The sequence below is a fragment of the Cyprinus carpio genome, chromosome A13 (genome assembly GCF_018340385.1).
Source record: "Cyprinus carpio isolate SPL01 chromosome A13, ASM1834038v1, whole genome shotgun sequence".
In the NCBI taxonomy this organism is placed as follows: domain Eukaryota; kingdom Metazoa; phylum Chordata; class Actinopteri; order Cypriniformes; family Cyprinidae; genus Cyprinus; species Cyprinus carpio.
Genome location: NC_056584.1, coordinates 14,011,008 through 14,027,842, shown reverse-complemented (window position 1 = coordinate 14,027,842; position 16,835 = coordinate 14,011,008). Strand labels below are relative to the sequence as shown.

The 16,835-nt window shown below is 36.5% G+C and overlaps 3 protein-coding genes across 6 annotated transcripts in view; 2 read left to right on the top strand and 1 right to left on the bottom strand.

Annotated features, from left to right (window-relative positions):
- Positions 1-150: 150 nt before the first annotated feature.
- Positions 151-7,695, top strand: LOC109105397 (conserved oligomeric Golgi complex subunit 2-like). The gene is made up of 18 exons (XM_042768907.1): positions 151-358; positions 992-1,153; positions 1,241-1,306; positions 1,388-1,468; positions 1,544-1,644; positions 2,281-2,389; positions 2,923-3,102; positions 3,275-3,399; positions 3,498-3,624; positions 3,758-3,897; positions 4,996-5,057; positions 5,246-5,397; positions 5,472-5,654; positions 5,751-5,823; positions 5,923-6,065; positions 6,480-6,619; positions 6,711-6,889; positions 6,982-7,695. The coding sequence occupies exons 1-18, from the start codon at positions 299-301 to the stop codon at positions 7,089-7,091; spliced, it is 2,193 nt and encodes a 730-aa protein (XP_042624841.1). The 5' UTR covers positions 151-298; the 3' UTR covers positions 7,092-7,695.
- A 305-nt stretch (positions 7,696-8,000) lies between these two features.
- On the bottom strand, positions 8,001-11,624 carry LOC109104968 (angiotensinogen-like). The gene is made up of 5 exons (XM_019118298.2): positions 11,527-11,624; positions 9,649-10,443; positions 8,928-9,198; positions 8,701-8,851; positions 8,001-8,507 (listed from the first exon to the last, which is right to left on the bottom strand). Exons 2-5 carry the CDS (start codon positions 10,415-10,417, stop codon positions 8,331-8,333), a joined length of 1,368 nt encoding a protein of 455 aa, XP_018973843.1. The 5' UTR covers positions 10,418-10,443; positions 11,527-11,624; the 3' UTR covers positions 8,001-8,330.
- Positions 11,625-13,972: 2,348 nt separating this feature from the next.
- LOC109104961 (phosphatase and actin regulator 2-like) overlaps positions 13,973-16,835 on the top strand; it is a 34,665-nt gene continuing 31,802 nt past the window's right edge. The window contains exons 1-2 of one of the 4 annotated variants that reach the window (XM_042768899.1): positions 13,973-14,108; positions 14,251-14,410. In XM_042768899.1, the coding sequence (XP_042624833.1) occupies positions 14,278-14,410 (133 nt within the window). In that variant the 5' untranslated portion in view covers positions 13,973-14,108; positions 14,251-14,277. Of the gene's footprint in view, positions 14,411-16,835 lie in introns of all 4 variants that reach the window. The other 3 variants (XM_042768900.1, XM_042768898.1, XM_042768903.1) reach the window with 3 other exon arrangements.

The following is a 16,835-nucleotide window of genomic DNA, read 5'->3' as shown; positions in this document are numbered from 1 at the left end:
TCATATGAATAAAACACTATTCGAATGTTATTTTAATGTTAATTATTCACATAGCTGGGAATGAGTTATCGTCACTGGTTGTGCTGCAGTACCGCTGGTCGCCAATCAAGGCGCTCTTCACAGATATTCTCTCTTTCGGACACAGCAGGGTTTTGTATTTTCCACCCACTCGTTAGCGTGTGCCATGTTTGCGGAAGTTGAATTGATTACTGTGTCATTTGAACGAAATGTAGCAAATCATTTTCACGTTTAAACAGATACATTTGCAGATTATTTTGTTTGTGGCCGTCCTAAAAGAATGATGACGTTACCAAAGGGACCCGATTCTTTGTGCTTCGACAAAGACGAATTTATGAAGGTGAGTGACCTGTTAGTAATACATCACCGAGCTGTAACGTTATTCAGCTATACAGTAAAGTTAACTAACTTGATTGAGCAGCGGTATATGTTTAGTTTGGCAGTTGTATTTATATGTTTAAGTACTGCTTGAACAAGTATCTTTAACGCTGCCCAGACTGACTTTATGTTGGGACCCAGGAGACCCCAATGATGTACACTTACAAATAAAAATAATAATAATTAGCAAATTAATCTATTTTTCCACTTCAGGCACTTTTAATATGTTCGTTTGACTAAGACAAAACCTGCTGGACTAAAGTTTTAACCCTCACAAATCTATTTTTATGAATGTGACTTCAATGTAGTTTTGAACCAACCGAGTTATACTGTAGAAAAATAAACTAAAGCATGCTCCAAAACATAACTCACACACCCTCAGACATGCACAACCTTAGCATTCTACATGGAGGACAGCTGGAGGATGTTAACACACTGAAATTGTTTATAATCACTTCTCATGTGATTATGAAAAGTCATTAAAATGTCAACTTGAACTTTAGTCTCTTGACTGTCTTCCAGTGTCCTTGACATTATTTGACACCTTTCTGCCTAAGGCCATTTCGATTTTAAATATTTGTACATTTCCATGCAGGATGACTTCGACGTGGACAAATTTGTGGCCGATTGCAGAAAGCGTGTCCAGCTGGAAGAGATGCGTGAAGATCTGGAGCAATATTACAGGCTTCTCAAAACAGCCATGGTCGAGCTTATCAATAAAGACTATGCAGATTTCGTTAACCTTTCCACAAATCTTGTGAGTCTTGTGTGCTTTGTCTTTGTGTGGAGCATTATGAGTTTTGCCACATGCTTTGTAGGCTTATTGTTTGTATCTGTGTTTTAGGTTGGAATGGATAAAGCCCTTAATCAGCTCTCTGTCCCTCTGGGCCAGTTACGTGAAGAGGTGCTGGTAAGTGTTTAACACATGAGTGAATACTTTTGAATTGGCCATATGCAAGTCATCATCTAAGTATCTTCCTCTCATGTACAGAGTTTGAGATCCTCTGTGAATGAAGTTATTGAAGCTATAGACACCCAGCTGTCCAAGCAAGACGACATTCAAAAAAAGAAGGTAAGTCATGGTGATGAAACTCAAAATACTATGTTACAACTATGCACGTATGGTCCAGCATTGTGTCTTTTGTAGCTCTGTGTGTTAAGACTTATCCAAGTTGTGAGATCAGTGGAGAAGATTGAGAAAATTCTTCACCAAAACACTAAGGATTCAACATCACTTGAGACCAGCAGGTACGTGAAGTAGTGAAAGAGGCAAGAAGTAAATGAGACAAATACACTTCTGTCAAAAGTTAAGAGTTGTCAAAAAGGTTTTTATTTTATTTTATTATTATTCTCTAATGCTAACCAAGGCTGCATTTATTTGATACAGTTAACTATTGTGAAATATTACAATTTAAAATAATTATAATTGATTTCTGTTTAAATGTATTTCAAAATGTAGTTTATTCCTGTGATGGCAAAGCTGAATTTTCAGCAGCCATTACTCCAGTCTTCAGTGTCGCATGATCTTATAGAAATCTTTCTAATATGCTGTTTTGGTGCTCAAAAATATTTCTTATTATTAGTGCTGAAATTATGTTGCTTAATATTTTTGTGAAAACATACATTAAATATTTTTTCAGGATTCTTTGATGAATGGAAAGGTCAAAAGAACAGTGTTTATTTTAAAATCACTTTACACACTCCTTGCAGAATAAAAGTATTAATCACAATAAAATCATACTGACCACAAACGGTACAGTAGTGTACATTGCAGCAAAACAACTTCTTGAAATATGACTCATGGCTTAAGCAAAGGATTCTGTAGATCATGTACCATTTGCATTTTAATTTACACTTGAATGAACAGCTTATTCTTTGTTTTTATCCTCTTCTGGCAGGTCAGATTCTAGAGCGGATTGCCACCGAGTTCAACCAGTTACAGTTTCATGCAGTCCAGAGCAAAGGAATGCCTTTGCTTGATAAAGTCCGACCGGTAAGCTCCCAGTCTTAAAGTATCCCATTGTGTTTCCTGTCACTTTAAGCTGGGGTAGGAGGAAGTATTTTACACTAAATGAACCAAAATATTGGGACACAACTCTTAATTATGGAATTCAGGTGTTTCGATCAAAACCCATTGCCACAGTTGTTGCCACAGCAATTTTCTATGGCAGCAGCAGCAGCTTGGCAGCCTCAAATCACCAGGTACAATGCCAAACATCAGATACAGTTGTGTAAATGCCACCACTGAGTTTGGTTTGGACCCACATAAATCCCTGACCTCAGCCCTATTGAACACCTTTGGGATGAACAGGAATGGAGATTACAAGCCTGGCCTTCTCATCCATCATCAGTTATAGTTGTGGTGGGGGGGGGGGCAGCTCCATATTAATGTCTGTGTATTTAAAATGTAATGTCATTAAAGTCCCTGTTGGTGTAATGGTCAGGTGTCCCAATACTTTTGTCCATAAAGAGTATATCTAATTACTGATTTTGTGAATGCTTTTTTCTGTATTCTCTGTGTTCCAGAGAATAGCAGGCATCACAGCTATGCTTCAGCAGTCACTGGAAGGCTTACTGATCCAAGGCCTGCAGACGACAAATATCGATATCGTACGGCATTGCCTCAGGACATATGCTACCATAGATAAGACGAGGGATGCAGAGGCACTGGTCGGACAGGTCTTAGTCAAACCATACATGGATGAGGTAGATGTTGCATATCACCCGGTTACAGCAGTACAGTCAATTGTAATTTGCATATCTGTCATTATTTACAGTGTTGTGAGTTTTGCAAATGAGATTCAAGCCTACGGATACAAAATGCATCTGTCTTTTCCATCTGAATGTAGATTTCTATTTTTTTTTTTTTTTTTGTCAGGTTATAGTTGATCAGTTTGTCAAGTCCAACCCTAACGGTCTTAAGATGATGTACACAAAGCTGTTGGAGTTTGTGCCTCACCATTGTCGACTGCTGCGAGAGGTGACTGGTGGGGCAATCTCTAGGTATGTCTGCCACTCAAAGTGAACGTTTACTACATTGTGCCATTGCTGTAATATTACACACAATGCATTTTAATGAGTTTACCATTTTGTATGCCCAGTGATAAAGCAGACATTGTTCCAGGATATGACTTCTTGGTGAACTCTGTTTGGCCTGAGATCATTAGAGGTGTTGAGGAAAGAGTCCCTTCCCTTTTCAGTGCTGGAAACCCAGATGTATTTTATGAGGCAAGCAAAGTGAAAAAAAACAGCATTGACTTGATTTATTTACTTATTGTTTTCTTTGACTGAAATCACTTTATAAAATGGAATTGTACATCTCATTAAATGGTTCTCTTAGTTGCTGTGTTCTTGTGTGCAGAGATACACTGTCAGCATGGATTTTGTTCGTAAGTTTGAAAGGCAGTGTGGTTCCCAGGCCAGCGTAAAGAGGCTGCGAGCACATCCGTGCTACCAGAGCTTCCAGAACAAATGGAACCTGCCAGTGTACTTCCAGCTGCGGTGAGTATGAGGACTTAGAAATCCAGTCACAGTTGTACCATTCCATTGCTTTTGTTCATGAGCTAGTATTCTGGGTCAATACAACATAGCAATTCTCTTTGACCCATTGTTTCCTACACTGTGATATAATATATTGACAATAATTTTTTTTTTTAAGTGCAGACAAAGAGATTCCTTTAAAGGGGTTGTTGTAACCTGCTTCCAGTAAACTCCCCCTGTGTCTTGGAAGTGACTCAGTTTTTTTTTTTTTTTTTTTTTTTTTTTCATAATTTTTTGGAATCTCCTGTGTTGCTTGGATTCTGTTGTTTGTGCAATATATTTAAAGAGAGATAATCGCCCTGGATATGAATCGATCTGTGTTTTAGGTTGGACAGTCTTTGCTCTGTAATGTTTGATCACTATTCACTGGTTATAAAGTCCACTGCTCTCTTAGTTTGTTCAAGCCAGTTAAGCCTGTAAAATGTGTTTGCTTTTTCTTGGAATTAAGGTCTTGTAGTGGACTTCAGTAGCTGTTGTGTTGTCTTTGTTTAATGGTTTAACATACTGGATTTGAAACAATGTTTGCTATTTACTGTAGGTATTGAACACTTTAAGACATCTTTAAGACTTCTTTTTAATGATTATTTATTCAGATTCAATTATTTTTAAATATTTGTATTTATTAATTGTTAGAGCTAAAAGACCAAGTGTACAAGTTCTCTGATTGTAATGGCCAAAAGGATTGGTAAAAGCTTGAGTAAAATTGCAATTGCCGTTTGTCACTCCGTTTTGTTCCCCCATACTTCCTGTGCATCAGCCCACATGGCAGTCACATACAGCCAATTATGGACCTGTATAATGGGTTCTCCATTACCAGTCTGACCTTTCAGATCACAAATCAGCTGTTTAATGTTCTGCTTAATACAGAATTAGAAAAAAAAAGGTCCATCATCTTTGCCAACATCTTTCCATATCCTGTGCGTTATATTGAAATCTCTAAGTTTGAAGTCACTGAGAACTTCATTAAGAATAGATGTAATGGCTATGTAGCATAGGCCACTTTGAAGTCTTTATGTCTACAGCTGTCTCTTGGCTTTCTTGCCTGGACTTGTTTTTCAGGTTCAAGGAGATTGCTGGAAGTCTAGAAAATGCCATTTCTGATGGACTAGAGGCAGCTCCAGGTCAGTCAGTGTATTTGGGTTAATGCACATGAACATAAAACAACACCTTTAGGACATGTTGACAGGGATATGTGGTATTGCTTTCTTGTTGTCTGCTTTTTGTGATAAATATAGCTGTCACTTTTACAAGAGTGCGGGTAACTGATCACCACTGACACCTCGTCTGCTTTTAGTATTTGTGAACTCAGCGGGCAGCAGCTACCACCTGCAGGTGACCGAAGTGTTGTGGAGCTGTGTGTGCAGGTGCTGGGCTGACCAGGTGTACCTGTCACCGCTTGCTCATCGATTTTGGAAACTAACACTTCAGCTGATTTCCAGATACACCACCTTTCTTACTGAGGTAAAGCATTCCTGGTGGAAATGATGTGAATCATAATAGGATTGTTATTGATGTCTTTCTTATTCGTCTCACAGGTCCTAACAAAAACACCCCCTGCAGACACTAGCAAAGATTCGATAAGACCGCTCCCAAGTTCTGCCTCCTCCACCTCCAGCCGTACATCGCAGGATGCAGACAGTGAAACTGGTGGCCCCACCGTTTTGTCTACCAAGAAGCTCGTCTTCATTGCAGCTGATGTTGATAAATTACAAGGACAGGTAATTCTGTTTTTGTTTTTTTTTTCACATGGAACAAGAGTCTAATTTTGATCTTATTGGATTGAGTGAGAAATCACTCTTTCACTCTGTTCCCAGATTCCAGATATCTCTGAGATGATCAAGGCAAAATTGGAGAGTATTGGGTTCAAAAACTTTGCCATTGTTTCAGGTTTGTTCTCGAGTTTGAAGCTATTTCTGATGTTGTAAGATTCTGATGCCATTTCTATTGTTCCCAAGTAATAAGTTTGATTCATGTTTGGTGCTCCAGAAGCCTTGCAGGATTCCAGTGCATCCCTGTCCAGCTGCGTCCCCACACTGAACAGCAGAATGACTCAGCATCTAACAGAAAGGAGCGTTCGTTTCCTGAAAAATGCTTCAGAAGTCCCACGACTTTATCGAAGGACTAACAAGGTTGAGTTATATGCCCATGTAATATTTAAAAGTCATGCAAAAATCTGAGACAGGCTGGAAAAAAACACATTTGGATTGATTTGTTTTGAAATGTTTATAAATTATTTGGTTTATTTTTCTCCCCCCATACAATATTAACAGATTTCTCAAACAATTTGATGACTCTATCCATTTTAAACAGAATTTATAAACTGTCAACAACTGCTGGATAGAATGTCCACATCCTACTATTTTTTTTTTTTTCTTTTTTGCTAATCTGTTTCATAATGTGATGTCATAATGTGAAAGAAGTCTGTAGCTACTTAGGTTACATACTTTAAAAACCAGAAAGTGCAAGTTTACATTTTCCTCCACATGGAAACAAGATGATGTTCATTGCTCTGGCCTGAACTTTAGCTGCTCTCTCATTAATAGGAAGTGCCCACAAGAGCCTCAGCCTATATGGACAATGCACTTCAGCCACTCCATCAGCTGGTGACTAACTCCAAAAATGTGGTGAAAGACTCCATTATCCTGGAGTGGCTGCGGGTCACACTCTCAGACTGCACCCATAGGTACAGCAGAGACAAACTTTTATGATTCTGAAACTTTATTAATCCTAGATTTAATAACTTTTTGTTTAAAAATGACCTATGTGTTTAATAGGTATTTTGAGACTATATCGGATGTGCTAAGCTCAGTGAGGAAGATGGAGGAAAGTCTAAAGAGGTTGAAACAGGCTAGGAAAACCACCACCACCAGCACCATAGGCATCAATGCAGGGCCATCAGATGACAGTAAGATCCGCCTGCAGCTGGCACTGGATACGAATAACCTTTCACACCAATTATTCGATACAATTAGCTTTTCTCTTCTGTTTGTGCATATCAGGTTTGCTTTATTGTACTTCTCTTTTTTTTTTTTTTTTTTTAACCAAAGATTGAGAAGATGGGTCTTCAGCCAAGTGACATCACCATGTTTTCTTCTCTGCTGGAACTGGTACAGGAAGCAAGAGATCTTGCTTCAGCAGAGCAAACAGGGTCCTAAACCACAACCCTGGAGGGGCCAGATAAAAATTAGGGTCCAAAATGGTTACTGATCCGAATGATGCCACATGGCTCAGTATATGCTCCAGGAGTGGTTTTATGAAGTTCTGCCATCCCTCAACTGTTCTAATAGCAGCTATTTCAACCTGTCTGGAGAAGGAGCACTAAAAGAATGTGATTTACTCTCTGATAAGTTATTTATTGTTGAACTGTATGGGATAATATGGCCAGAAAAGTCATATAATTTAGGGTTCAAACTAATTCAATGAAAGAATAGAGTTTTTTGTATGAAGCAATCAGCACTCAGCATATAAAGTGCTATAAGCTCTTGTGTCCTGTCATATGTGGTTACGTCAAAAAATTGCTCTCAAAACAGGTGTTTGACTGGAGTTGTATCTGTCAGAAATTGTTTTCCTCAGACATTAGCTCTGGTGAACCCTGCCAAATAACAACAATGCAAACGCTAAAGAGGTTTAATGCTCAAATTACCTCTGTTTTTCTTTTCTTTTTTTTTTTTATATCAAAATGGGTGTTGGAGTTTGTGTTTCACTGGGTAAGAATGGGACTACTAAGATTTAACAATAAAAAATGAGGATAGTATGAAATATTTGTCAGTGTGGTGTGTGTAGAGAGTTAATTTGTTACTAAAATGGCCTCATCGAACATTTAGAAAAGGTGACCCTTCAACTGGACGTGTGTGTTGAAGCACTATGCTGTTTGATTTTTAGATGCATAATTATGATTGTAAAATTGTTTATTGATCATGTGCTTAAATGATCCACTGGATAAATGTGGGTTGTTTGTTGATTATGATATTTCATACTGTACAGTTGATTTTATTTACAGGATTTTTGGTTTCTTACATTTTTGTTGAATCAATTTTGCAGTTTTGATTAAAAATGAGCATCCCTCCAAGTCATATTTATTCATAAATATTCAACTTTAATTTGTTTTAACAGTACATAAATGGAGTTTATACATGTTATTATGAATACATCATTAATCGCAATCAATTCAAGTAACCATATTATGCATAGAATTAAACTATATTAAAAAAATTGAATTAGCAGATACTAAAATATAAAACACCCAAGTCCTGAAAATCCCTAAAAAGATTGCCTGAGCAAAGATACTAACTTTATGTACATTATTTTAACATTATGGTTAAAAGTTGAATGGAAACATTAAAACACTGTTTATATTGTAATATAATGTAAAGTCACCACCAAAATTGAGTTTTTTAAGTTGTTGGATTGACAATTTTGCCAAGCATGAGTATGGCATTGGTGTTCCCCTCTACAATGGCAAAGAAGAACAGCCGGTTGACCGTGACTTTATGGGGAACCCTTCCATCTTCAGTTTTATTCTGAACCTGCGATCCTCCCTCTGTCATCTCAAACACAACCTTGTTGAGGACCTGTAAGATATATGGAGGTATGCAGCCTACAGATTACCGTGTCATTTGTTCTACAGTAATGAAAAGAACTGTGTGAACCATGCTGATTATAAAGGTAGTTATTTATAATTGTTACAGCTGGTCAGAACTGGTTATAGTCCAATTTTACTGGTCCTTCAGTTGGTGCAAACTCTTGCTCTAAACAGAATTTTACCTTATCAACGGTGAAGTTCTCCTTGCTGCTCAGCCTTCTGAAGTTGGCATCAGAGCCCATGAGGTATTTTTCCACTGCCATTTCAGATAGAACTGATCTCAGGTCTGTCACAGCAGTCAATGAGAATTTGGGCAAAGATAGTTCCAGATATCTGCCAACACAAGTATTTGAGTCGATTTTATTTACCATTTTCGGTGTGCACTTTCTCAGACTAAAAATGTACTCACGTTTCTTTTAGATTCCGATGCCATGTAGGTATGACTGTTAAGAGCTGCTTCTCAATGTCCTGCAGGCTAGCTCCCTCATTAGGCAGCACTAGGAGCATATAGGTCCTCTTACTGAGACCAAGCTTGACTATAGAGCACTTCCTGCCAACATCATTGAAGTACATGTAGTTTCCTGTATGCATCATAAAGGGGACTTCAACACTTGAGTTCTCATGCGTCCAGAACTTCTGATCACTGGTTGCTTCAGGTTGGAAAGCAGTTTTCCAGTTACCTGGAAAAGGTTACAGATTTAAAAAAATCTACTTTCAAAATCCCAACCTGCAGCAGGTGACTTATTTTATTTCAAGTGCTGCAATGAGTCTATTTCCAAGATAATTTTTTCTGTTGCGTGTAACAACAAAAATGGGCAATTATTTTATTTAATTTTTTTGAACTGCCTCAATGAGTCTATTTTTACAATATATATATATATTCATTTATTCATTTATTTTTGCACATAACACTAAAAAGAGGCTATTTTTCTTTCTCCACCTAAATACTTTATTGGATATTTACTGTTTTTGCCCAAAAACAATAAAGGAAAAAGGAAATTTAAAAAATATTGCTAAAAGTCTTACTAAAGTCTTTCAAGATTCTTAATGAAATGTATATATTTAGAATATTCTTAAGATAGTTTAATTAAATTAGGATGCACAGTTTAAGTCATTTTTGAATCACTCACCTTTAAAATGCACTGAACTAGCAAACAGCAGGTCCGTTTTTGGAGTAACACCCTGAAAAAGGTCCTTAACCTTGCTGTCTGATGTTTTCTGAATAAAGTTGTTCACCTGCACCTCAGCTTCCTTTGCCTTTGAGAAGTCCACTGCTCTGACAAAAGAGTCATCTGAGAAGTCTTGTGTTCCATGTAAAAAGTCTTTGGAAAGGTCAGCATCACTGTTAATGAAAGTCCACACGAGTGTCCTGAGATCATTTCGTGATTCGTCAACATGCGCACTGATGGCCTGGAGTGTACGCAACACTGTGTGTCCATCAATGAAGTATGCACAGTCTGCCTGTTCAGACTCCAGGTTGAGTCCTAACAGCTGTTGGTAGGAAATAGCAGTCTTTTTGGATGCTCCCAGGTAGAGGGTCACCAAAGCCCCAAAGGCGTTTAGGGGTGACAGCAGTGTGTTCGCATGCTTCTGTGTACGACTAAGTGCCTGGTACATGCGGAGCCCGAGTGAATTCTGCAGTTCTGCTAACACAGCGGTCCGTAGGGTGAGGTTTTTCAGGTTCTCTGTTGTGCTGCTGGGTCGTGGGTCTGGCTCAGTACCTTCCTGAAGAGGAGTCAGTGGATGGACGGTCTCGAAGGGCTTGTGTTCCTCACTCTGAATAACCTCACAGCTGATGTTTTCAGAGCTAAAGAGGTTGAAGGGGTGGACGTACACTCGATTGGTTGTTCCCATTGCAAAGCAGGAAACCACTAAGAGAGTGAGGAACATCTTGTTCATCTTTACAGGAAATCCTTCAGCTGTGCCTATTGGATATTAAACTGATTTGATTATGACATGGACTTGCTATTGCATGAGAATCCTAACAAAACTAATCGTACAATACATTGAATTATAATAGACATATCAATATATGAAGACTTTTTTGCACTTCAGAGCCAACAGGGGGGCGTTCCCTATGGCTGATTGATCTCTGCTCTTTCACCCCCATTTTTCAAAAAATAAATTGACCAGTTTCTGCTTACAGCAGCTGAGGTCTCTGTACTGAGCTGCATTTGAGGGCAATAACCCTACTGAACCACAGAGCAGAGAACACGACTCAGATAAAGAAGCAAAGAGTTGAATGAGTACATTTCAGTTCAAAACGCTCTTAGATAATAATAATCTATGCCAAATAAATACTGTTCTTTTAAACTTTATTTTTCATCAAAGAAACCTTTAAAAAATGTCTTCAAAAATATTATGCAGATCAAGAGTTTTCCTACAGTTCCCCCCCGGTGTGTGTAACAATATTATGTACAATGATTGTATTTATTATTATTATTATTATTATTATTTAAATAGCATGTAGTGTCAGTTTTGGAAATATTGGGAATTTCAGCAATTGCTTTCAACATGATCAATTTTCAAATAATGTTCATAAAATTTGCAAAATCATTGAGATTTTTTTGTTTGCCCATTTTTGTTGTTACACTGGCAAGAAAAAAAAAACAGATTCAAATTCAAAATGTATTATATTCTCCACAAAAACAGTGTTTTCAGCATTGATAATAAGAAATATTTCTTGAGCACCAAATCAGCACATTCCAATGATTTTTTAAGGATTGTATGACTTTAAAAATGCAATTAAAATACAAAACATTTTTAGTAATATATAATTATGTATGTATTTGTGTCAAAAATTACAGTCCAAAGTCCCAGAGCTGCATAGAGCTGTACTGAGATGCAGTAATATGTCTGGATCGGTTATCACTGTTAAGCGAAATTCAACTAAGGCAAAAGATTTATAAGGATCATTTAATGATAACTCTTCAGTCACAGGCATAGATAATCAGTCATAAAGGTGTAATAAATAAATACATAAATAAACAAACAGATTTCCTATTTACCTTCAGATGCTTTGCTGATTTTAGAGCTGGACTATGGTGGACTGAGGGTCTATCCAGTATTTAAATAACATATACTGCATGATGACCAGTCCACTTAGTTACACATTAACAAATTATTGAGACACTGAGATTTCCTCAGTGTTCAGCGTCTGTTTGTTGATAAACAACTTAGTAAAAGGAAACCATACAATACAATATTTACCTTCAACATGATGTCAGAATGGTTGGTGGGGACAGTGACATGACATTCATAAGATCAAAAACAGGAAATGGGTGAGTCATTAAACCACTTTTGAAATTGCCTGAAGAACTTGTTCAATTTACACACTAAATAAAAAGGTATTTCAAAAGTAGGCCTATTCAGTTTTTTTTGTTGAAAAAGTATTTTTAGGAAACCATAAATTAAAATAATCTGCAATACTGTTTACTAATTGTTACTTAGTACAATCCCAAACCAAACATTCTTGTCCCTAGTATAGAACTGGACATCTTACCCCAGTAGTTAAAATCTATTTTTAATATTATTATTTTGGCAAAGTATTATATAGCTACATAAATGCAGAATATTAAAAAACAATAAATAAATCTAGCCTGTCCCCAGTTCCATCCAGTGGGCCTAAATGCAACATATTGTCCGAGCATTAGTTCCAGTTCTAGATCTTGCACTTAAACCCAAACAGGATATTGACAAATCATGCATGCGGGCTTTTGAGTTCCCTCTTGTAAAAGATAAAATGATAAAACACTTACATATATACATACATACATACATACATACATACATATACATACATACATATACATATACATACATATATATATATATATATATATATATATATATATATATATATATATATATATATATATATATATATACATACAGTGGTGTGAAAAGGTGTTGGCCCCCTCCCTGATTTCTTATTTTTTTGCATGTTTGTCACACTTTAATGTGTCAGATCATCCAGCAAATTTAAATATTAGTCAAAGATAACACAAGTAAACACAACATGCAGTTTTTATTATTAAGGGAAAACAAAATCCAAAACTACATGGCCCTCTGTGAAGACGTGTTTCCCCCCCTTGTTAAAACTGTGGTTTATCACACCTGAGTTCAGTTTCTCTAGCCACACCCAGATCTGATTACTGCCACACCTGTTTGTAATCAAGAAATCTCTTAAATAGGACCTGCCTGACAAAGTGACGTAGACCAAAAGATCCTCAAAACCTAGACATCATGCCGAGAGCCAAAGAAATTCAGAGACAAATGAGAGAGAAAGTAATTGAGATCCATCAGTCTGGAAAAGGTTATAAAGCCAATTCTAAAGCTTTGGGACTCTAGCGAACCACAGTGAGAGCCATTATTCACAAATGGCATGTAAAAACTGACTCCACCATAAGAAAGAGACTGGGCAAAAATGGTCTGCATGGCAGAGTTCCAAGACGAAAACCGCTGCTGAGCAAAAAGAACATAAAGGCTCAGTTTAGCCAGAAAACATCTTGATGATCCCCAAGACTTTTGGGAAAATACTCTGTGGACTGACGAGACAAAAGCTGAACATTTTGGAAGGTGTGTGTCCCATTATGTCTGGCGTAAAAGTAACACTGGATTTCAGAAAAAGAACATCATACCAACAGTAAAATATGGTGGTGGTAGTGTGATGGTCTGGGGCTGTTTTGCTGATTCAGGACCTGGAAGACTTGCTGTGATAAATGGAAACATGAATTCTGCTGTTTACAGAAAAATCCTGAAGGAGAATGTCCAGCCATCTGTTCGTGACCTCAAGCTGAAGCGAACTTGGGTTCTGCAGCAGGACAATGATCCAAAACACACCAGCAAGTCCACCTCTGAATGGCTGAAGAAAAACAAAATGAAGACTTTGGAGTGGCCTAGTCAAAGTCCTGACCTGATTCCTATTGAGATGCTGTGGCATCACCTTAAAAAGGCGGTTCATACTCGAAAACCCTCCAATGTGGCTGAATTACAACAATTCTGCATAGATGAGTGGACTAAAATTCCTCCACAGCGCTGTAACAGACTCATTGCAAGTTATCGCAAACGCTTGATTGCAGTTGTTGCTGCTAAGAGTGGCCCAACCAGTTATTAGGTTTAGGGGGCAAATACCTTTTCACACAGGGCCATAGTTTTGGATTTTGTTTTATTAATAATAAAAACCTTCATTAAAAACTGCATGTTGTGTTCACTTATGTTATCTTTTACTGATATTTATATTTGTTTGATGATCTGAAACATTAAAGTGTGACAAACATGCAAAAAACTAAAAATCAGGAAGGGGGCCAACAATTTTTCACACCACTGTGTATATATATATATATATATATAAAATTATATATAAAAAAAAATTACTATATATATATATATATAAATACTCGGAACTGCAGCTAAAAGAGCTGTGTGAGCTCAAGTCTTTTTATATGATTAGCATTTTGATGAAGGTGTTTCCGTTTCTGTCTTATTTGCTGATGTAATGCAGAGGAAGGACATGCACAACTTCTGATGAGACGCTGGGAGAAGTAGCTAGGCGACTTCGTGTTTTTGAAAGTTGAGTTCTCCTAAACAGGTGACCAGAGTTCCTCATTACAACCGATAAACTGACGGGTAGAGACAGAATTTAGCATCAGATTTTAGCAGTGTTACCTTGACAACGAGATTACAGGACACTAAAGGGAATATACTTTCTTTTTCTTTTCTTTTTTTTGTAGAACTAAAAATATAAGCAAAACAGCGGCATGGCGGAGGAAGACAGTTGTTCTTACATAAAGACAATTCCCCAGGTGTTTCCTGTATTTCGAGTTCGTTCTTTGAGTGACACTTCGGCTTTTAAATCCAGAATATTGAACAGACTCCGCTCAGCCTGCTCAGGTAGGATGATGTTTGTTTAATTTGCGCTTGTTTATTTGGTATCATCTTGTGCTGGTGCAGTGATGCCCTTCTCTGTATTTGATTAACTCCAATGACTGACCTGTTTTCAGAAAGGATATTATAAGAAATGATAAATCCTGCGTATTATTGTTCTTGTAATTTACATTGTTCAATTAATTTACATTGTTTATTTGTCTCTTTATTTTTCAAATGTTTCAAAGGTTCATTATGTGCATTTGGTGTGACCCCAAATAACAAGTATAGTGTCCCATTGACTGCATCTGATTAGAATAAGTTGATGTTTGTGTGTAATGTAAGACTGGGTGTGAACATTTCCATCCAGTGGGCCTAAATGCAACATATTGTCCGAGCAATGGTTTCAATTCTAGACACTGACATTCTAGACATTGCACTTAAACCCAAACAGGATATTGACAAATCATGCATGCGGGATGTTGGTTTCCCCTTTGTAAAAGATAAAATGTTAAAACACTTGGTTGTCCTGTGCTACCATTTGTGCTGGTATTTAAAAAAATAAAAAACTTCTTGTGTAGCTGCTAGAGATAACCAAGTATGATGTATCTTAAATTAATGGTCAAGATTAGCTCGTTTAGTCAAATAACAAGGGCTTAAATAAACCTACATATAGCATGAATTGCAGTCTTAATGTTGTTTTTGTTTCTTTTGTTTGTTTTGCTTGATCCACAACATGATTGAAGTGCGTTCTTCCATATTTTATGGCTGCTAAACACTGTAATTCTTGTAAAGTTTTGTACATGCTTGTGTTAAAGGTTTTGCTCTGTGGTTTCTTGTCTTACCACGTAGGAGAGATATAATTTCTAAACCAACTGTAACAGGTAAACTCATTCAGAGAAGGTCTGTTTTAAATGTTATCACCCACATTGTTCTGTAACCTTTAAACCGTGTTAAATCCAGCTGCCTAGTTGTCTGACACATGTTTTACCCACAATCTCTGTAGATATATCAAAATGAGAAGCGATCATACGTGGAAAGTTGTTAGAGGTACTGACGGTGGAAAAGCTCATTGTTGATTAGTATTAATATTGCTGAGCTCAATAGTTCTGTTTCATACGACCGGTTTATAGTTCAGATGTCCAGGGCAAATAGAAAGGTGGTTACATGCATGTCTATTTTCAAATGGCCTCTATGGACAATCCTCATCTTGTGGCTAATTCAGTCTTGTTAATGATATAAAACATCATGTCTTTGTATTATTTGATGCACATCTTTGGGAGTGTTGAGCTGAGTGAGATATTTATGGAAATGACAGTTTAAAACCACTTCCTGACAGCTCACCTTTCAGTTAACCATGCTCATGCTTTCTTGTTCTATCAATGTTCTAGGTTTAAATTGAGTCGTTTATTATTTTTAGAGTGTAGTAAGCCCTGTATGTGGGCCACATATTCACAAAAATACAGTTAATGTTGAATGAGTTCAGTTATAGTGCGTCATGTTTCTGTCAACAGTTAAAGATTTCATTGTTTTGTTTCAGACATTAGCCTTCATGCTCAAGGTTCAGTACAATTTAAACTTGACAGCATTTGTGGCATGATTTCAAGTACAGAAAATTATTCTGACTTATCCTTAAGTTTAAAAAAAAGTCAAATTTGATTATTGAGATTTAAAATGAACTCTGTTTTAAAATTACAGGAAGAAGACTGATGCATTATTTTAAAATAATTGAAATGCTATTGTAGTTTTTATTAATATTTTTTATATTTTCATTTTTAATTTTAGTCTTAATGTTCCTTTGTGCTTTTGTTGTTTTTAGTAGTGGTTTTTTTAAATATATGTTTATATAGTTTTTATTATTTTTTCAGTTTTAGTTTTTAGTACATCAAGTTAAACTAATGAAATGTGAAATGTTGTAAATGATTTATTTTATTTAAAGTAACAACTTTTCTTTCTTTTTTTTTGGTTTTAGTTTCAGATAGTTTTAGTTGACTATAATAACGCTGGACTTGTGATGACTTGGAACTAGTGTGACTAGTTATAATGGCAATTCAATCCCATAAGTAATATTCATAGTTGCTTTGACCAAAAATGGTACCATAAATAGCTGTAACGTACTGTAATCTGTAAATCACTGTTTACATTATCAAACATAAGCAAACTCCTAGAGAAGTATTGCCAACGGGAATGAACAATTAAGATAACTTATTGACTAAACTTACAATATAAGCAGAGTTATACTGAATATGTGCTTCTTGAAAAATGCAAGAATTAGATTTCTTCTTTTGTTTCTTTCCATTGCAATACTGTATTTTTGCAATACGTGATACTGCATTTTTTTTTTAATAATTGAAAAATTAAAAAAACTTTATGTTGTAATCAACATTATGCATGTGACATGCTGTTGATAAAACGCTTATTTTGAACCTTTTTAAATATGCTACATTGTCGG